At 46.4% G+C, this 21,768-nt stretch overlaps 1 protein-coding gene across 2 annotated transcripts; it reads right to left on the bottom strand.

Moving 5' to 3' along the window:
• Nucleotides 1-8,872: 8,872 nt before the first annotated feature.
• KCNA5 (potassium voltage-gated channel subfamily A member 5) lies at nucleotides 8,873-15,526 on the bottom strand. Of its 2 annotated transcripts, none has more exons than XM_053387719.1 (2): nucleotides 12,147-15,526; nucleotides 8,873-9,088 (listed from the first exon to the last, which is right to left on the bottom strand). In XM_053387719.1, exon 1 carries the CDS (start codon nucleotides 15,325-15,327, stop codon nucleotides 13,513-13,515), a length of 1,815 nt encoding a protein of 604 aa, XP_053243694.1. In that variant the 5' UTR covers nucleotides 15,328-15,526; the 3' UTR covers nucleotides 8,873-9,088; nucleotides 12,147-13,512. The 2 variants fall into 2 exon arrangements, with proteins under 2 accessions (XP_053243694.1, XP_053243693.1); XM_053387718.1 differs by having other exon boundaries at nucleotides 8,873-9,288.
• Nucleotides 15,527-21,768: the final 6,242 nt, after the last annotated feature.

Raw genomic sequence — 21,768 nt, forward strand, 5'->3', positions numbered from 1 at the left:
TTTGCAGTTTCCTTTACTGTAAATCCTTGCCATCCTGTGTGCCAGTGTGGTGTAATGGTTAAGAGTGGTAGATTCGTAATCTGGTGAACCGGGTTCGCGTCTCCGCTCCTCCACATGCAGCTGCTGGGTGACCTTGGGCCAGTCACACTTCTCTGAAGTCTCTCAGCCCCACTCACCTCACAGAGTGTTTGTTGTGGGGGAGGAAGGGAAAGGAGAATGTTAGCCGCTTTGAGACTCCTTAAAGGGAGTGAAAGGCAGGATATCAAATCCAAACTCTTCTTCTTCTTCCTCCCTTATCGTCTATAAACAAAAGAGCATGAGACTTCTTTGAGAAGCAGGCCTCTATGATCACCTAAAAGTCCCTCCTTTCTTCTTTCCACTCCTCACAGTAACTAATCTAGTAGTTTTATTTTTTAAAAAATAAATGTTTATTAAGGTTTTACAAATCAAAAAATTCATCATTTCAGATAGATCATTGCATCAAATAAAGCTCACATAACAAACAAAGATATATAACAAAAAAAAAAACAGAAAAAGAGAAAAAAGAAAAATCCACTTTTTTAAATTTACAAAATTCCATACCCCTCTGTCCTGACCTCCTCACATCTCCCTTTTTTGTGTTCCTCTTTATTCCAATCAAATTCAGCAAATTCAAACCCTTATTTAAACCATACTTAAATTATATTCTTCTAATTATTATGTTCCAATTTTTCATTGTTTTAACCCATTTCTCATCTTATATACTATGACATAATGTTATTCTGTTCATAGCCCCTTCTCCTTTTTAACATTCTTCTTTTCATTCACATTTAACCAAATCCCACAAGCCCTGTTACCTTCACTTCCCACATCATATTAACACTCAAACATTTTAGTTTTAGTGGCATGAAGCTATTGCTAGAGAGCTGCATCCACCACCCCCAATTTCCCCTAGAAAGGCAAGGTGAGAGCTTCAGTTACAGGAATGCAGGTGTCACAGGAACCCCCCCCCCATCATTCAGTTCATACAAACTTGACACACACACGATATATGCTACGCTTCTGTTGTAAATTCATAGAAAATCAACCATACATCGGATCTGCACCATTCCACTTTTATTTTACTCCATGAAGGAAGGACTACAAAATGGGGAAGGTTTGATACAGGGCAGCCATAATCCCTTGAGCATACCAGCACATACACAAGGGCCCTGCCCAGTTGCTATTCCAACCCTGATGGTCCCAGACAGAAGTCCATCAAGGTCACAAAGAACTTGCATATAGGAGTGGATTCAGCACGGACTGGAAGAAAGGACAATGATCAGCTCTTCCCTCTGGGGGCAGAAAACTGCAAACTCCCCTATGTCACCTGGAAAGTACTCATGGGGAGGGGGAAAAGAAGGAACCAGCCAAATGACAAGATACTCAGGTTACCTCCACAACTCCTCCCTCAACCCCTCCTTTTTGTGATGTAGTTGTGATGTAGTCTTAGGGGTGTAGTTTGGGGGATTAGTAACAAATAAAAGTTGGGGTCTTCTTTTGTTCGGGGCTTCCATTTTGCTTCATCTTGTTGTGGGTGGGAGTCCTGTTGCGACAGTTTCCAATAAAGGCCAAGCCTACAGGCTGCTGTTTTGCTCCAAGTTATCCTGGTTGGTGTCTTTGTTTCTTGTCCAAGGGAGCCCTCCATTAACACAGGCATGCATGTTCCAGCAAGCTGAGTCAAAACACCTTCTGGTAAATCTATATCCACTGCTGTCTCCTGTACGCTCTTGCCATGCTCCCTTATCGCTTGTCAATGTTAACAAAAGAGCACCTGATTCCTTCTGGAAGTGTTAAGCCAAGATATGATCATCTAAAATGCCATTCCTTCTCTTCTCTTCCCACAGTAGCGAACCAGGACATTTGAGTAGCCTGAGGAGGCCAAAATATATGTTAATCCCTTTCCCCCACTCACTGGAAGACCAGAAGGAAGATGCGTTTTTAGATGCCATTTCTCAGAGTTTGGGGGCAAATTATTCCTGGCTAACTGCATTTAAAAATGTTTAAGCCTATCTTGAGCATAAAAGGCGATGTGTTTCATGTTGCCAACTAGGAATCCTTGGAATTCCTAGACACCTCACTCTTTCCACTCGATAATATTTATTGTTGATCACTCCTACCACTGCCCCATCTCTGCTATTTTTCACTCCTGTGTTAAAGAGGTCTCCATCCCACTACCCAACTCTAAAAAGGTAAAGGTAAAGGACCCCTGAGAGTTAAGTCCAGTCACGAATGACTCTGGGGTTGCGGCGCTCATCTCGCTTTACTGGCTGAGGGAGCTGACATTTGTCTGCAGACAGTTTTTCCGGGTCATGTGGCCAGCATGACTAAGCCACTTCTGGCGAAACCAGAGCAGCGCACAAAAACGCCGTTTACCTTCCCGCCAGAGCGGTACCTATTTATCTATTTGCACTTTGACATGCTTTCGAACTGCTAGGTTGGCAGGAGCAGGGACTGAGCAACGGGAGCTCACCCCGTCATGGGGATTCGAACCGCCAACCTTCTGATTGGCAAGCCCTAGGCTCAGTGGTTTAACCCACAGCACCACCCGCATCCTTCTCCATCCCACTACCCAACTCTAAAAAGCTAAAGGTAAAGGACCCCTGACAGTTAAGTCCAGTCGCGAATGACTCTGGGGTTGCGGCGCTCATCTCGCTTTACTGGCTGAGGGAGCTGACATTTGTCTGCAGACAGTTTTTCCGGGTCATGTGGCCAGCATGACTAAGCCACTTCTGGCGAAACCAGAGCAGCGCACGGAAACGCCGTTTACCTTCCCGCCAGAGCGGTACCTATTTATCTATTTGCACTCTGACGTGCTTTCAAACTGCTAGGTTGGCAGGAGCAGGGACCGAGCAACAGGAGCTCACCCCGTCATGGGGATTCAAACCGCCAACCTTCTGACCGGCAAGCCCTAGGTTCAGTGGTTAACACCACAGCACCTTGCATTGATAAGGAGCCAGTGTGGTGTAGTGGTTAAGAGCGGTAGATTCGTAATCTGGTGAACCGGGTTCGCGTCTCCACTCCTCCACATGCAGCTGCTGGGTGACCTTGAGCCAGACACACTTCTCTGAAGTCTCTCAGCCTCACTCACCTCACAGAGTGTTTGTTGTGGGGGAGGAAGGGAAAGGAGAATGTTAGCCGCTTTGAGACTCCTTCAGGTAGTGATAAAGCGGGATATCAAATCCAAACTCTTCTTCTCTTCTAAACCACCCTTCTCTCTATCCTGGCAAGTAGTGGGCAGTCACGGTGCTCAAGATGCCAGCTCATCTTCAAGGGCAGCCCCACTTTGCAGTAGCCAATCCAATGGTTACAAAAGCTGGAAGATAGTGGTCGTGAGATCCATCTTCTTCAAGAAGAGGTACAGCCTCTATATTAGATATAACTGAGAGAATGTACTATATTTGTGTCTCCAGGTACAAAGCTGGATCTAGCAGCAAGACTAGACGCCAAACCTGCAATGACCTCATTAACCAAGTAAATTCCTCCTACCAGAGCATCTGGTCTTTCCACTAATCCTGTCTCTCTTTGAATTTTGCTTCAGCTTGCTCAGCCTCATGAACACAACCTTCAGTCACGGATTCAAACCTGGTAGCTTAGTCAGTGATCCACGTCATCGCCGTGGTTGATGTCAGAGGTCCACACAATCTCCCCAAGCAGTTTCATATTGGAGGTTTTATATGTATATATGGATAATAAAAGAGTATTGAGATTTTGACCTTTGTGGAATCCCATACAAAAGTTTATGAAAAGCTAAGGAGTCTTTGCTCTGATTCTTGCACCTCCTTAACCACTCAACAGAGAGTTCACTAATTTCATTAGCGCCGCGTCAGGCTTGGCAGTCTGACAATTGCTACCAGATGCATTTTTTTCTGTTTACATCTTGATGAGGGATGGAGAACCTGTAACCCTCCAAATGTTCCCCCAGATATTTGGGGCCCAGGTTGCTAATAAGTATGGGACAGAAAAAGAAGTAAATTAGAGTGGTAAACAGCTACCACACCATAAATCCCAAGGCTCCATTTGAGCCATTAAGACAATAAAGGTAAAGGAACCCCTGATAGTTAAGTCCAGTCACGAACAACTCTGGGGTTGCGGCACTCATCTCGTTTATTGACCAAGGGAGCCGGCGTACAGCTTCAGGGTCATGTGGCCAGCATGACTAAGCCACTTCTGGCGAACTAGAGCAGCGCACAGAAACATTAAGACAATACACGAAGCCAAACTAGTCATAGCTCAATGTGGTGCAGCAGTGAAGGAAGGCAGAGTTCTTTTGGGGAGTCCATGTATGTGCTCACAAACACCACAGTTTGACTTACTATGGCCTGTGAACCAGTCCAGGCCTTTTTTTATTTTCTGCTTTTGTCATCCAGAACCATGTGCTTGCATGTACTTGGGTTGTGTTGTTCTTGGCACTGGCTAGCTGCTCGACTTTGCCTTACTCATTCACAGGAATGTCTCCCCTTCAACCCCTATGCTACGGGGCCAGAGAATGGGCATCAGAGCAGTGCAAGTGTGGCAGGAAGGCCTACCCACCCTCCCACCCCCACTAAGCCCACAGGGCCTCATCCACCAGTGCAAGACTGCAGCGGTCTTTTGCTGCCTCACTTGGCCCCCATGCAGCAAGTTTGGTCTCCCTGCCATATCAGATTTCCTGTTCAGAGCAGAGTTTCAGGCTTCCCAGAATCCAGCCCTGGCAACTCTCTCAGGATATTTTCCATTTGCATATATTTCCAAAACGGCTGACCTCACTTTAAGCTATCCTCCTAGTGGCAGCCTTTTCTCAGCTGCACATTATGCTAACTCACCCAGCTAACTCACTTTGTCATCTTTTTTCTAGAACGCGGAATAAAGTGAAAGGATATTACAGTGGTACCTCGCAAGACGAATGCCTCGCAAGATGGAAAACTCGCAAGAAGAAAGAGTTTTCCATTTTTCCAGGTACTTCGCCAGACGAATTTCCCTATGGGCTTGCTTCGCAAGATGAAAGCCCATAGGGAAATCTCCGGGGACAGCGGGGAAGCACAGTGCATCTTCCCCACTGTCCCCGGACCTCTTCCGAAGGCTGGCGGTGGGGCGGAGAGACCTCCTCCCCCCGCCAGCCTTCGGAAGGCTGCTCCGAAGGCTGGCGGTGGGGCAGAGAGACCTCCTCCCCCCGCCAGCCTTCGGAAGGCTGTTCTGAAGGCTGGCGGTGGACCGCCAGTCTTCAGAACAGGTCCGGGGACAGAGGAGAAGCGCAGCGCACCTTCCCCTCTGTTCCCAGACCTGTCCTGAAGACTTGCGGTGGGAGGAGGGTTTTCCTCCCCACTGCCAACATTCAGAATGCTGTTCTGAATGTTGGCTGTGGGGAGGAAAAACCCTCCTCCCACCGCAAGCCCTGTGAACAGAGGAGAAGCGCTGCGCACCTTCTCCTCTGTTCCCGGACCTGTCCTGAAGGCTTGCGGTGGGGAGAAAAGCCCTTCTCCGCACCGCCAGCCCGGCAAGCGGTTTCCATAGGAACGCATTAATTGATTTTCAATGCATTCCTATGGGAAACCGTGCTTCGCAAGACAAATAACTCGCAAGAAGAAAAAACTCGCCGAACGAATTAATTTCGTCTTGCGAGGTACCACTGTACAGGAACCCAGGAGATCAGGGTTAAAACTCAGCCACAAAGCTCACTGTGTGACCGGTCACTGTTTTTCAGCTTATCCTTCCCCACAGGGTTGTTTTGAGGTTAATATGGGGGAAAGGTCAACCAGGAATGTGACATTGATCTACTTGGAGAAAACATGATAGAATGATTATGAAAGCAATACTGAATGAGAAAGAATGATAGCAATCAAAATGCCTATGTCCAGCCAGCATGTCCACAATTTTGAATTGGAGGGGTGTGTTTGTGGAATCATGAAGGAAAAAAAAAACTAATAAATATCTGCGACTCAGCAGAATATCCAGGTCTACAAACATTGGTCTTTGCAAGTAGTTCCTCAGCAAATCCAATTTGTGGCTGTTGGCTGGGCCAGGCTTGCTTAGGTGATAGATGCAGGCAGGGTGCAATCCATAATCCTGAACTATATATAGGCACTGAGCTCTCATCTGAACCATCTCTTGCAGTCTTATACTTTTTGGTTAAGAGCCTTTTTATATTTGCCAGGTTGTTTTAGATTCTTATTTCCCACAACGACCACATGAGCGCATTTTTAGCAGGACAACAAAAAATAACATCGCTAGCACCTTCAAGACTAACACATTTATTTGGGCACAAGATTTGTTGGACTGCATCTCACATCATCAGATGCATCATTCTTGGTACAGTGGTACCTCAGGTTACATACGCTTCAGGTTACATACGCTTCAGGTTACAGACTCCGCTAACCCAGAAATAGTGCTTCAGGTTAAGCACTTTGCTTCAGGATGAGAACAGAAATTGGGCTCCGGCGGTGTGGCGGCAGTGAGAGGCCCCATTAGCTAAAGTGGTGCTTCAGGTTAAGAACAGTTTCAGGTTAAGAACGGACCTCCGGAACGAATTAAGTACTTAACCCGAGGTACCACTGTATTCTATGAAAGCACATGCACTTGAAAGTGCTACTTGATTCCTGTGCTTGCTGTTAAGCCCTGGCTAGTTGGCTACCACTTGGATTGAGAACATACCAGACCAGCCAGACCAGAGTAATCTATCCAAAACTACAATGCCTGTGACAGACAGAAGGAATTTTAAATTTGGTCTCTAGATCGTCTGGTGGGCAGGCTTTTTAAAAAAGTGTGAAGGCCAGTTAGCTTCTTGAAAAGGAATGTGTTCAGGCATAATTAGAACTTATGAGGGTCAGAAATCAATGGTATATGTACCGTGGGGAATAAGATGATTTCCCAAAATGTCCAGTATGCCTTTGAAGAAAGCGCTTCAGAACGGATGCATTGTCTGTCTAAATAGCAGAGCTGCCAAGCTCAAATCCTGCGGCTGGCCTGTCGTCATTGGCAGCAGGAGGAAGGAGAACTGCACAGCCACTGCTAACCCCCAGTGGCCCCAGTAAAATAAAAATAAATATTACAGCATGCATTTACTGGCTGGAGACAGATGAGTATGACTTCCTGGCCAGAGCAATAGATTTGAGTGGTGCAGAGAGCTGATTGGCCAGGTAATGGACGATTGACATAAATGTCTCCAGGAGCCTCTCTACATTCAAATAGATTGTGGAAGGATGTGTGGGACAGGAAACAAATTGGCTTTGATATTATTATTATTATTATTATTATTATTATTATTATTATTATACAAATGGCTGGCATTCTCGGTAGGGACCAGTTTACATAATCCAAGGGAGAAAACAGCAAATTCCACTGGATTAAAAGGGGAATCCTTAGCATGGACATGGGGGCTGCTGGCCCCCCTAAATCAAGTAAAGAAATAAAAATACAGCGGTACCTCAGGTTACAGATGCTTCAGGTTACAGACTCCGCTAACCCAGAAATAGTGCTTCAGGTTAAGAATTTTGCTTCAGGATGAGAACAGAAATCGTACTTCGGAGGCACGGCAGCAGCAGGAGGCCCCATTAGCTAAAGTGGTGCTTCAGGTTAAGAACAGTTTCAGGTTAAGAACGGCCCTCTGGAACAAATTAAGTACTTAACCCGAGGTACCACTGTACTTAACTAAAAGTAGACATTGCAGAAAGGTTTTGACAGATTTTTCTGAGCACTTGGGGTCAAAAGAAAGTGATGTAAAACAACTGTTGTCAAGACATTTCATCCTGAATCCGCTAGACAGAGCCAGACAGAGGATGATGACAGGTGGGTGTCTTGCCCCCCCCCCCACGACATAAATCCTGACTATGCCATGATCCTTAGCCTACTATGACCTGAAAGAACATAAACATATCCACCACTCCCTCTTCCCCCAGCAAAGCTGTGCCACGTTTATGCTCTTAGCATAAAGTGGCCATTAATTTGTGCTGTTCCTACCCTCCCTCTCCATTTGCAGCTGGGCTTAGAGGTTACACTTTAAAAGCCCCAATCATTTTGGGCCCAGTTACAGGAACACAGGAGGAAGCATTTTTTCCCTTGAGCACTGAAGTCCAAATAGTGAAAACTCACATTTAAAAGCACTAATGCAACTTGCATGCTGAAGCATCTGTTTAGACATGGTGTCAACCATTCAGGTGTTGTTAATTCATATCTCCAGTAATATTGGACCTCTGCTTTCTCCTAGAGTGAAATATAGAGGGCCTTTAAGGAGGCGTTCAGAAATTCTAGCTGCCCTTGATAGTCAACCATTCATTTTACAATATCAAAGCATTTACAATATAAAACAAAATGAAAGACTCTCAGAGCCATTTTTATAGTTATGTATTAATAACGTTGACTTTATCGAGGTTCCCGAACACATACAATTAAAAGAAAATGTTTATGCTGCAATTCTATACACGCTTACCTGAAAGTAAGTACACCAAATTCAGTGAGACTTACTTCCAATATAGGTTAGCACTGTCAATCCTCTTATTTATTTCATGACTATTGATACTCCTTCTTCTGATTTTAAAGGTAATTTTTTTCCTTTCTGGAAATATTTATCATATTAAACAAGATTGGCTTTTTCTTGGCCAGCAGTGTGTTTATATTTAGCGTGCATATCCAATAAACCCCCAAAAATCAGTTGGTTCAACTAGCAGAAGGCTTTGGCATTTTTAAGACCAATACCATTTTTATAGCATCAGTTTTCATAGGTTAGAGTCTACTTCTCAAATGCACTTTTTCAGTTAAATTGCTGAAACCCTCTGCTTGACAAGTTTGGAAAAGCTCCGAGATTTATTTTGTATTCAGGATTCACTGTCCCACCCCAAATACCAACCAATTCTTTTTGCATTCAAAAGCACTCTCGGAATAAAATTAAAAGGTTTTATTGAAAATGTAAACCAAGGTCTTTGTTTAAAAATACAGATTTCATCATTTGCAACTGTTACAGCTACAAAGTTTAACTTTTCCAGAGTCTTCTAAGATGTTATGCACGTTGAGTTCATCATATTCTCCATTAAACTCAGTGGGACATAACGATGAATGCATAGCATCAGGTAAACATGAGCCAAGAATCTTCTGTCACCTGAAACAGAACCTTTGCATTTCAAACCACAAGCTAAAAAGTCTAACATAGAACTGCTGCCATTTCAATATGTTTGCTATGTTCCTCTAATTTTTCTAGACTGCTATTCTGAGGGTCCAGGCATCCCCTAAAGCAGGGGTCAGCAACCTTTTTCAGATGTGGGCCAGTCCACCGTCCCTCAGACCATGTGGTGGGCCAGACTATATTTTGAAAAAAAGTTAAAATGAATGAATTCCTATGCCCCACAAAAAACCCAGAGATGCATTTTAAATAAAAGGACACATTCTACTCATGTAAAAACATGCTGATTCCCAGACCGTCCGCAGGCCAGATTGAGAAGATGATTGGGCCGCATCCGGCCCCCGGGCCTTAGGTTGCCTACCCCTGTCCTAAAGATTATTTTTCTCATTTTCAGTTCCAACTTGATAAACTGTTAGCCTAAGTGGTAAAAACACAGGCCCAGATTGGGCCAGGGTGCCTTCCCCATCAGTGATAGGATGGAATCCCTGCCAGATCCACCTCAAAAATGCTTCTTCAGAGTGGCTTGCCCAGCTTCCTGCATCTCTAAAGGTAAAGGGACCCCTAACCATTAGGTCCAGTTGTGACCGACTCTGGGGTTGCGGCGCTCATCTCGCTTTATTGGCGGAGGGAGCCGGCGTACAGCTTCTGGGTCATGTGGCCAGCATGACTAAGCCGCCTCTGGTGAACCAGAGCAGCACATAGAAATGCCGTTTACCTTCCCACCAGAGTGGTACCTATTTATCTACTTGCACTTTGACATGCTATTGAACTGCTAGGTTGTCAGGAGCAGGGACTGAGCAACGGGAGCTCACCCCGTTGCAGGGATTCGAACCGCTGACCTTCTGATCGGCAAGTCCTAGGCTCTGTGGTTTAACCCATGTAATTCAATATCCTGAACCCCCAGATTCAAAATGTTGCAACTTTAATTATGCTTTGCTGCATGGGATGCACAATTCCAACCTGACCAGAACAGCAAATAAACATCACAAAGAAGAAAGGGTTTTATTCATAGCTGTCAACGTTTCCCTTTTTTTAAGGGAAATTCCCTTATTCCGAATAGGATTCCTCGTGAGAAAAGGGAAAAGTTGACAGCTATGGTTTGATTTTCCCAAAAAGAAGTCCACTCAATTTAATTTGAGTCTTGAGCATGTATGTGCATTCACTCGCCTGCAGGGAGAAAATAATGACTTAACTGAGTTTATTATATTTAATTGGGCGGGGGGGGGAGTTGCCTTCAAGTGACCAAACAGGGGAATTTTGCAAGATTTGGCTTCTTTAGGCAACTATCAATTTGCATTTATGTATGAGCAGGCAGGAATAAACACTGAAGGATAGCAACATTTATGGAGATGAGACAGAATTGCATTTTCAGACATTTTTTGGCTTATAAAATGTAGCCATTGATAATGCAATTTGAAGGGGAGGGGTCATTGAGGCTGAGTGGGGCTTCTCTCCCCTTTGTCTGTTTTATCTTATGAAAATCCCCCTCCCCTCAGCTGCTTTTAGGGAAAACATACAGGAATCTTCTCTCCAGGCACAGGTTAAAAGCTTCTTTTCATATTCAAAATGTGGCCTCTGTGGGTGCATTTGTAAGACCAAAAAAAGTCTATTAAAAATCACCAAGTCATGTAGAATGGCAATTCTGCTCCTATTTGAAAAGTTCTGGCCAGTTCATTGGTTGCTTTTATCTCTGAAGCAAAGTCAGGGAGCACCCCAGAGTACAAACGTGAGGGTCAACTTACCCCTTGGCAAAACTGAGGGTTATATCCCATGCCCTGAATATAATAGTTGTGGGTTTGAATTGTCCACACAAAAATAAGCCCTGTTTGCAGAGAAGTTTGTAGAGAAGTATGCTAGAGAGAAGGGTTTAGCTAAACTTCATTCCTGATAGGCTATCTTCCAATGAGCTGGGAGTTTTGTCTCTTGGGGATACACCCCACCGGTAGCTTGAAGTGGTGGGATCCAAAGAAAGTCTTTTCGTCTGTAACGTAAAAGGTAAAGGACCCCTGGACAGTTAAAGGTGACTATGGGGTTGCGGTGCTCATCTCGCTTTCAGGCCAAAGGAGCCAGCATTTGTCCACAGACAGATTTCCGGGTCATGTGGCCAGCATGACTAAACCGCTCTGGTGCAACAGAACACCATGACAGAAACCAGAGCGCACAGAAACGCCATTTACTTTCCTGCCACAGTGGTACCTATTTATCTACAGTGGTACCTTGGTTGGCAACCGTTTTGGATTACAACCATTTTGGATTACAACCATGTCAAACCCTGAAGTGTTGTGTCCCCTTTTTTTGGATTACAGTGGTACCTCGGGTTACATACGCTTCAGGTTACATACACTTCAGTTTACAGACTCCGCCAACCCAGAAATAGTGCTTCAGGTTAAGAACTTTGCTTCAGGTTAAGAACAGAAATTGGGCTCCGGCAGCACGGCGGGAGCAGGAGGCCCCACTAGCTAAAGTGGTGCTTCAGGTTAAGAACAGTTTCAGGTTAGTAACGGACCTCCGGAACGAATTAAGTACTTAACCCGAGGTACCACTGTACAACCCTTTTATTATTATTATTACAACCAAATGTTTTTTGGAGGCCCCATTCGCCTAAGCGCGCCTTGAGTTACAACCTGTTTTGGTTTACAACCAGACCTCTGGAACGGATTATGGTTGTAAACCAAGGTATCGCTGTACTTGCATTGGCGTGCTTTCGAACTGCTAGGCTGGCAGGAGCTGGGACAGAGCAACGGGTGGCGCTGTGGTCTAAACCACTGAGCCTCTTGGGCTTGCTGATCAGAAGGTCGGCGGTTCAAATCCCCGTGATGGGGTGAGCTATCTGTATGCACTTGGCTCCTGTGTGCTGAGGTCTTTCTGGCATGTAAAGAAGGATTAGGCCATATGTTAATCATGACAGAATTCAAAGGAGTCTCGGGGCTAAGCTTTCAAGAGTGATTTAAAGCTACCTTGATTCACTTTCTTAGCTAAAGCACTCATTAACAAATGCAATTCAGCATGAATAGTTTTCAGTTAGATGTAAACTAACCTTGATTGCCGGTCCTCTTCTATGTTCATTGGTAAAGGACTGAAACCTTCATTCACAATGAAATGGGAGTTCGACACAAACTCATATGACTTGGTTCCTTGCTGCAGCAACAACAAAAATGATCGAGGATCTTTGTCTGAAGACCTGGCTCAGCTGATTTCACGGCAGGCTGCGTTATCCTAGGTGAACAATGGAGTTCTGTGCTTCATAAAGGTAGTCTTGACTCCTGCCATTTATCATCCAGAACTTCTGTGCAAGAGACTGCCAAATGGGCCCATTGAAGATTTCTCCATGCTTGTCCCATGCAAAATCGAAGCCACAAGAGCATTGTTTAGATAACTGCATTCAATACTTTCAGAAGCGACCATTCCTGAAATACTGTCAGTGAGACAACCATACAGTGAAAGCACTAAATGGTACTACCTGGAATCTAGAGTGCCAATTCAAAAGGCTTCACATCCTGAACATATTGATTCTCACGCTCTGCTTATGTCATGTCCAGTGCCTTTGATCTGTGGTGCACTTGGATCAAACCTGATTAATAGTAAACAGTTTCTAGTAACAAAACAAAACAAAACCCTTAAAAAACACCAGTTATAAAGGACAAGCAACCAAACAGCAACACCAACAAACTCTTAAGATTTTTGTTTCTTGGGATAAAAAGCACATCACTGGATTATCAGAAATATTATACAGTATTATATGTATTTATTAAGAAAAAAAATCTGCATTTTTAATAATTTAAGGCTCAACAAGAGAACAAAACCCCAACTCTGACAACAAAATACTTTTCTGCTAGAAGGCTGAAAATACCACATTCACTTCACACACGAGAAAATCAGTTTTGTACTAAAAGGGGGGGGGATATATTACTTCACTAAAAGTTTCTAGAGATTTTATGAAGTCATACATCACCGAAAAAGTGCTCTTTTCATCTATAAATATAATCAGACATATAGAAAATAGAAATATTTCAGCTTGAAACTACAGTACCAACAAATAATCCATTTACAATCCCATGGAAAAAGAGGTTTGGACAAATGAACTGTGCTACAAATGAACTGTGTTTTTTTAGTAAAATAAATTATCCGCAAGCAACATCAATTTGCACTTAACAGCTTAGAAAGCCTCCTAGATAATGGGAGGTGTCTAGCTTAATCTTAGCTGGTTTTATAAATAGATGACAGTCTCATGGGAAGGGGAGAACATTAAAAACCAAAATGAAACAAAATAACTTGCTTTTTCCTGAAGGTTTCTTAAGAACGGCTACCATGTTTCAAAAATGAATAGTAAGTGACAGTACCGTTTAGCTTTCTCTAACAATTCCATCAAGCAAACTTCACCTTCTTCCTATATTCCCCTTGCCTTACAGGTCTGTTTCCCTGTTGGTGTCCAGGCAGAGTGCATAGAGAGATTTTCTGAGATCCATGCTGCTTTTAGCTTTGATGTTGGCCTTTTCCACAGACCCGGTCCCATTGGTAACCCCCTCAGCGTTTTCCAAGTGCACAACGGATTTGTCCAAAGAGTTTTTGCTGGTTCGTCTCTTCAAGTCCCCGGCTGAGCCGCCCTGAGCAGTACTAGACTCCTCCTTGAGGATGGCCTCTCCCTCATGGTCCGTTTCTCGGTGGTAGAAGTAGTTGAAGTTGGAGACAATAACCGGGACAGGCAGGGCAATGGTGAGCACGCCAGCAATAGCACACAAGGACCCCACAATCTTGCCCCCCACAGTGACAGGCCTCATATCTCCATAGCCCACCGTGGTCATGGTGACCACGGCCCACCAGAAGGCATCAGGGATGCTGGAGAAATGTGATTCGGGATCATCAGCCTCAGCAAAATACACGGCACTGGAGAAGAGAATCACGCCGATGAAAAGGAAGAAGATGAGAAGGCCCAGCTCCCTCATGCTGGCTTTCAAAGTCTGACCCAAGATCTGCAGCCCCTTGGAGTGCCTGGAGAGCTTGAAGATCCGGAAGACCCTGACCAGGCGGATGACTCTGAGGATGGCCAAGGACATGGCTTGCTGCTGGCCTCCGTTGCTGCTGCTGCTGCTACTGCTGCTGCCCTGCGGCTGCTCCTTCTTCTGCTGCTCCTGAGCCAGCTCCGTCCCCAGGGTGATGAAGTAGGGGATGATGGCCACAATGTCAATGATGTTCATGATGTTCCTGGAGAACTCGGGCTTGCTGGGGCAGGCGAAGAAGCGCACCAGCAGCTCGAAGGTGAACCAGATGACGCACGTGGTCTCGATGATGAAGAAGGGGTCGCTGAGGGTGCTGGGCGCCGTCGGGGCGCTCTCCGCTGTGCCGTTGGGCGACGGGAGCAGGGGCGGGCGCAGCTCCCGCTCGTCGCGGAACTCGGGCAGCGTCTCCAGGCAGAAGGTGATGATGGAGATGAGGATGACGAGCACCGAGACGATGGCGATGCCCCGCGCAGAGCTGGAGCTTTCTGGGTACTCGAAGATGAGCCACACCTGACGCTGGAACTCGTGCGCCGGGAGCGGCTTCTCCTCCTCGCGGATGAAGCCCTCGTCCTCACGGAAGCGCTCCATGGCTTCGTCGCCCAGCTGGTAGAAGCGGATCTCGTCGGCGAAGACGTCGATGGAGACGTTGACGGGCCGCCGCAGCTTGCCGCCCGACTGGTAGAAGTAGAGGATGCCGTCGAAGCTGGGCCGGTTGCGGTCGAAGAAGTACTCGTTGCGCAGCGGGTCGAAGTACCGCATGCGCTTCTCGGGGTCCCCAAGCAGCGTGTCCGGGAACTGGCTGAGGGTCCCCAGCTGCGTCTCGAAGCGCAGCCCGGAGATGTTGAGCAGGACGCGCTGCTGGCCGCCCAGGGCGCGCTCGCTCTCCGCCTCCGCCTCCGGCCCCTCGTCGCCCTCGTCGCCCCCAGCAGCCGCAGCCGACGAAGACGGCGGCGGCTCAGTGGCCGAGGGGGCCCCCGCCGCGGGCCTGGCCCTGCCCGGGCGGGGGGGCCCTTCCTCGTCGGCCGCCAGCATGGCCACGTCGGGTGGGCGCAGGAGGCCTCGCGGCGAGCCGCGCGCTGCGCCCGGCTCCGGGCAGCCCTCCTTGGCGCCGCACTCGGGCAGCCAAGGGAGCCGCTCAGCCCGGCTCAGGCCGCCGCCGGGGCCATCTTCGCCGATGGCCGTGGCGCCGCCGTTCTCCAGCGTTACCAGCGCGATCTCCATGGGCAGCAGCCGGGGCGGCGTCGGGGGCACCAAGAGGCATCGGAGGCGCCCCGCATGCTGCGCCCCGTCCGAGGCAGCCACCTCCCGGTGGGGCGGCGCGCCTCCTCCTGCTGCTGCTGCTTGGGCGCGCACGAAGCGCGCCAAGCGGCGGCCAAACGCGGAGAGGAGGCGGCAGGCTCTCGCTCGCTGGCTCTCCGGCTCCTCCTGACGTCAAGCGAGGCTCTCGCCTTCTTCCCGGGCGGCGGCGAGGAGGCGGGGGTCCCGGCGGCGCTCGTCTCTCCGGCGCAACCGCGGCCTCGGCAAATGCGCGCGCGCGCGCGCCCCCCACGACGCCGCCACCGCCGCCTGCTAAGCGAAAGCCCGCCCCCCGCGGCGCGCCGGGCCCGACGACGAAGAGCCGCTGCTGCGCGCGCCGCGTGGGCCGCGGGAGATGCGCGCGCGCGCGCGCCGCCTGGACCTCTGCCTCCGGGTGGAACGAGAGTGCCTCCGGGCGCGCTGCGCAGCGAACGAGGTAGAGAGCCCCGGGGCGCCTCTCTCCAAACGGGTCATCTCCATAGTTCTCCAGGGAGCGCTCCCGGCGCAACTTTGCGCACCTGTTGGGATGCGCGGGGATTCCACTCGGAGGCAGCGGAGGAAAGGGAGATGCGCCCAGGCGGAAGGGGGGTTGTTTTGCTTCGGCAAATACGGCGGCGGGGGAGGGGGGCCGGCGGCGGGGGAACTGCGGCTTCCCAGGGATAATGCAAGAGATTATTACTGTTCCCTTGTGATATTACTTTCATCATCCAGCGCACGAGTGGAGAGCGGGGGGGGGGGGGAGAGGATTATATCTCGGGAAAGCCACACGGATGTTTTGCCAGTACATTTGCAGCAGCAGAGAAATGGAGGCGTGTGGAAAGCAAGACATCTCTGCAAACGCCGCTACCATTTGGCATTTAGGTAGGGCTTCTGTTCAAAGTCTTGCGCATGCAGCAGCATCAGAAATCTTTTCCGGTTAAGGTTGGTCCGTGTTTTATATCTGAGACGGCGATGGAGAGAAAGTGGCTGGGCGACCTGTGGCTGATAAGCCCACCTGGTGCATTTACAGCGAAGGTGAAATTTGAACCAGGGACTCGCCTAGTCACACACAGGATCAACAGGAGCCAAAAGATCTCAGACCTGAGACTCAGAGGCATAGATGAACTGGATTTTTTGGGTTTGGCTTTGGCTAAAGGGATTTTACATCAACAGGGTCATATGCTAGTACCTCAATATATACACCCTAATGAAAAAATTCTCAACAGCCAAGAAACTGCTCTTCTTCCTCCTCCTACATTGGAGGTGCTCCCTTAAACACCCCCACTGGCCCTAAAAGTTTGGTAACCTCTGATGGACACAGAGACTGGCAGCAGTTCATGGCAAATGCACAGAGAATGACCAAAGAAGTATTAATAAGAATGGCCATTGTTTCCTCATCAGAACAAAGGAGTGAAGGAATGAAGGAGTCACTGGTATTTCAAATCCCCCTTTGTACTTGTTTTTATAATCTTAAGGACTAGAAACTTAATTAAAAGAAGAATCTGTACCAGCTAAAACTTGGGGCACTGAATACAGGTGTTTTTTGTTTGTTTGTTTGTTTGCAACCACTTGCTGACAACACACATTCCCAGCTTCTTTTTTGCATTGTTAGTCTAGATCAGGGGTCAGCAACCTTTTTCAGCTGTGGGGCAGTCCACCGTCCCTCAGACCATGTGGTGGGCCGGACTATATTTTGAAGAAAAAAATCAATGAATTCCTATGCCCCACAAATAACCCAGAGATGCATTTTAAATAAAAGCACACATTCTGCTCATGTAAAAACACCAGGCAGGCCCCACAAATAACCCAGAGATGCTTTTTAAATAAAAGGACACATTCTACTCATGTAAAAACACACTGATTCCCAGACCGTCCGCAGGCCGGATTTAGAAGGCGATTGGGCCACATCCGGCCCCTGGGCCTTAGGTTATCTACCCCTGGTCTAGATGACCCTTTGGGACTGTTCTAATGCTAGTTTTACAATTCTGTGAAATCAAAAACTTCCTCTTTCAGGTTCAGCCTCTCCCATCGCTATTTCCCTATACAGTATTGCAGTTTTAAAACCCAGGAATCTAAAACAGAACCTGACTAAACAAAGGGCACTTAATCACCTACCCATCACACTGAGCAGTAAAGCAATAAAATGGGCTCAACCTGTAATCTCTCAGTTAATGTTAGAAATTGCATTTGCTGAATGGGACTTACTTGCAAGTAGGCAATATGGAAGGATGCTATAATATAATGCCTTGCTGGATAATATTCTGTAGAATTAAGTGCTTTAATTTTGCTTCCTGCCAATTGAAGAAAAACTGCCTCTGTGATTCTGTAGGGTAGGTCTTTAGTGTGGAAACAACCGGTGCAGTTTTTCCTGCAAAGATTTTGTTGTGGAGATTGCTGTGCTCTGGTGTCATTTTGTTGCTGCAATTACTATTTTTGCTGTTATTTTCCCTATTGGCTTTGCTGTTTTTTTGAAGTTGTTTTTGTATGTTTTGTTGTCATAATTATGAAGGCCACCTCCAAACGGTGGGGGAGGGGGGATAAAATGTTCCAAATAAAGAAAATGAAATAATAAAACCTGCTGAGCCAGGCTTTTCAGGGGCAGGAACACCCCCCCCCCAATAGCCCGTTGCAGAAAACTCCTGGGTCACTCTGCAGCGATATTTTCATACTCAATCTGTCTGGCATCTTCATCAAGCCATATCATTCCCAATTTCCTAAGGATTAACTCATTTCCCTTTAATGCAAAACATTGCCCTCATATTTCAAATCTGCCCCAAAGATACAAAATATCCCTGCGACAGAAAAAAAATTAATTATGTTAAATGGTTGACATTAGTGATTATTTCCTGCCAACGTGGTCCTTTTGATATAATTTTCTTCCAGCAATTTAATACAGTGTTAGTGGCATCTAAGGTTACAAGCTTGCAAAAATAATCGGTGTAGATTATTTATTGTTGAGAACTGGAGGTTACCTTTTGAGGGGAGGGGGGTCAAGAGTCACCTGTGGAGCGTGAGAAACTTGCAGGTACATCAACTGGCCACAGAGACAGGAGCCATGAAACTGCAGACATAGCTTTATCTCTGCCATTCTATGCAACCATATTTTTAAACCAGAACTGCTGGGGATATTCATGTTTATTTTTTTTTGAACGAGAACTAGGAGCTGCACTCCTGCTCATGTTGCTCACCAGCCCAGCCTACCCCCTGTCCCACCCTATTCCAAACAGCCCCAACCCCACACACTAACCCCTTAGACCTGTCAGTTTGCATTTCTTAGTACAGAAAGTATTGGTCTGATGTGTAGAGATCTTTCCTATTCTACTTAATTCAAGAGAGTTCTGGCAGCTTCTCTGTGCGAAAGAAACAAGCAGAAGGTTCATGATATTTGGGTGATTCCTTCAGAGAAGCTGATTGCAGCTGTCTTAAACTGGTTCTCTTAACTCTTTCTGTCAAGGGCATACTGACTATAAGAAGCCAGAAGGAGCCTGGGTTTCACTTGCTTTCTCTATCTCTTTTCCTATCGGTGTGGTGTTCTGTATATACCGTAGTTTTAAGGTTTAGTCTTATTATAAGTTATTGTAAGTTTAAGTGAAGTCTGCTGCAACTGGATTTCTTATGGACAGCGCCATTCATGAATGTATTAGATTTGTGACCATTATGCTCATTTGCCTTCAGTTGGTACAAAAATGTTATTATACACCTGTAAGTTTATATCATATTACAAAATCTGGAAGTAAGAATTGTTGGAGGAAATGTGGAGTGATGGGAACGTACAGTCATATGTGGTGGGACTGTCCGTTAGTTAATGAATTTTGGAAACAGATTGGTATAGAAATATCGGGAATTGTGGGTAGGAAAGTGGGAATATCTAAATTAATGGTTGTTATTAGTCTGAGTAGCACCGAGTTAAAAACAAAGGAGGAATGTAAATGGGTAAAATAGATGGTAACTGCAGCCAGACAGGTTATAGCGAGTAATTGGAAAAATGCAGAAGAGCTAGGGGTGAACCAATGGAGGAAAAAACTGAATAATATTATAATTTTAGAATATCTAACTGTGAAGATACACAGAATGAAAGGATTTAAGGTCAGTGAGAAAGAGGAGGATTGGTTTGAGAAGATATTGAATTATTTGGGTAGGTTTGAACAATTTGGGGCAATTAAAATGCTGAAAGTTAAATAAACCTTGTTGTCAGAGGCTCAGGAGCAGAAGAGCAGGGGAGAGAGCAAATAGAGAGCGGAGGAGAGGAATCAGAGGGGAGCGTAGGGGAATATGACAGTGGACCGAGAGATTCCATGAGCTTCTCCAGCGAATCAGAAGATTCCCAGGAGGGGGCGCCTATGGTAAGGGCGAGGCGAATCCCAGAGGGGACGATCCGTAAACAAGGAACCAGAGGGGAGTCCCAAAGGAGTAGCGGAGGAGTAGGGCCAGTTCCCCCACCAGAGCACAGTGGGGGGGAAGAGTCACGTGAGTCAGGACCAGCTTCTCCTCCATCGGGGAGTGGGGAGACGGAGGGAAGGCCAGGTCCAGCTAGCCTCCCCGGAAGGGGGAGCAGTGACACAAGTGTAACGGTCAGAAGGAAAGTGGGAGGCTGCGCGCGCGCGCCAAGTTCAAATGTGGAGGAGCGCGGGACAGCAGAAAACCCGGATTGGGAGCCAGGTCCTAAAGCCCGAAAGAGGGGGGGGGGAGGAGTCAGGAGAATCAGCGTCAGAAGAATCTCGGAGGGCTGAGACTCCGACTAGCAGAAGGACCCAGAGAAAGAAGGAACAGAGGAAGAGGTGGAGTAAGGCTAGAATCTTAAGCTGGTGTCAGGGGGGAGGAGATTCAGATGGGACTTCTACGGTCTGATGGATAGATGTAGCGTTGCGCGCTGCGCGTCTGGAAATGAGACTGAACTTCAATAAAGACTTTTAAACTTGAGCAAGAAGCAGCGTTGGTCTTGTGTGAGCTGGGACCTTGGGCAGCGCTGACACTTGTGAATGGAGGAGTATTAATGTATATAAAATTGTACATATGGTTGATTTGAATATGTTATTGTTGATTATGTATACCCAATGTATCAGTCGCCGGGGGGGTTTCACTGTTTGTGTTTTGGTTGTTGGTAAAAAAATTTTTTTAAAAAAATTAAAAAATTAAGAAAAAAAAAAGGAAAGCTCTGCTGGATGAAATATTAATTGCTTCTGGTCTATCTTTTGGGAATCCTGCAATGTGTTTAAGTTTTTAATCTGCTATCTATACTTTGGAGTTGTGCTCTGGATCAATATTGAGTAGAATTCCATGACAAGACCAGAAATGAGAAACCTTTCTGAAGGCTTTGGGGACATTTGGACTTGAAAGGAGTAAGAAACAAGATTCAGGCTCCACTTTTAAGTATGGAGGTCTGGCTGGAAGAAACATGGACCCTATTGGACCAGTGCTTCTCCGAGATTTGGTGCTTAATACCAAGGACTATAAAAAAAAACCGGCAGAGAGGAACTGAGAGAGAATTAAGAGCCTCGGACGTGAGATCTCCAGGCTGATAGTAGATTGATTGATGGACGTTTGTTGGGGATTGAAACCGGGAAAGGGGGGGTGGAGTTTGGGAATCCAAAGGGTGTATAATTATAATCTGTTTTGTTTTTACTTTTGCTATCTGTCTGAGAATTGAGGAAATTGTGGAAGGGAATTTAGGCCGACTTTAGAAAAAGGTTTTAAGAATAAGCACTGATGTATCACTATTGATGTTTATAAGGCAAAATTGGTTTTTTAAAATGAACTAATTATAAAAAGGTTAAAAATTAGGGATAAGAACTTGTTGAACCAACAATTTGAATTGGAATACAAGAGGGGGAGGTGTGGGGAAGTCAGGGAAATATGTTATTGAAAATAAGGATTGTGAATTCTATGTGTTTTTAAACTTTTTTGTTTTTTCTTTGTTGATTTTTTAATGTATTGCAATGGAAAATTTTAATAAATATCTTTTAAAAAAAAAGAGAAACATTTCTGGCTCCCACTCTGAGGACTAACATATGACAGGTGGGTGGGGCAACCCACCTATCAATCACATGGCATTCTGATGTCACACGGTGGACAGGTGTTGCTCCTGCCAGCTGTCCAAATCAGTAGTTGAAATGGGGAGTGTGGGAAGGTGTAGTGGGAAGGTGGGAGTGTGGTGGAGTGGTTAAGAGTGGTGGACTCGTAATCTGGTGAACCGGGTTCGCTTCCCTGCTCCTCTACATGCAGCTGCTGGGTGACCTTGGGCTAGTCACACTTCTCTCAAGTCTCTCAGCCTCACTCACCTCACAGAGTATTTGTTGTGGGTGAGGAAGAGAAAGGAGATTGTCAGCCGCTTTGAGACTCCTTAGGGTAGTGATAAAGCGGGATATCAAATCCGAACTCTTTTTCTTG

The sequence above is a fragment of the Podarcis raffonei genome, chromosome 5, assembly GCF_027172205.1.
Source record: "Podarcis raffonei isolate rPodRaf1 chromosome 5, rPodRaf1.pri, whole genome shotgun sequence".
Classification (NCBI taxonomy): domain Eukaryota; kingdom Metazoa; phylum Chordata; class Lepidosauria; order Squamata; family Lacertidae; genus Podarcis; species Podarcis raffonei.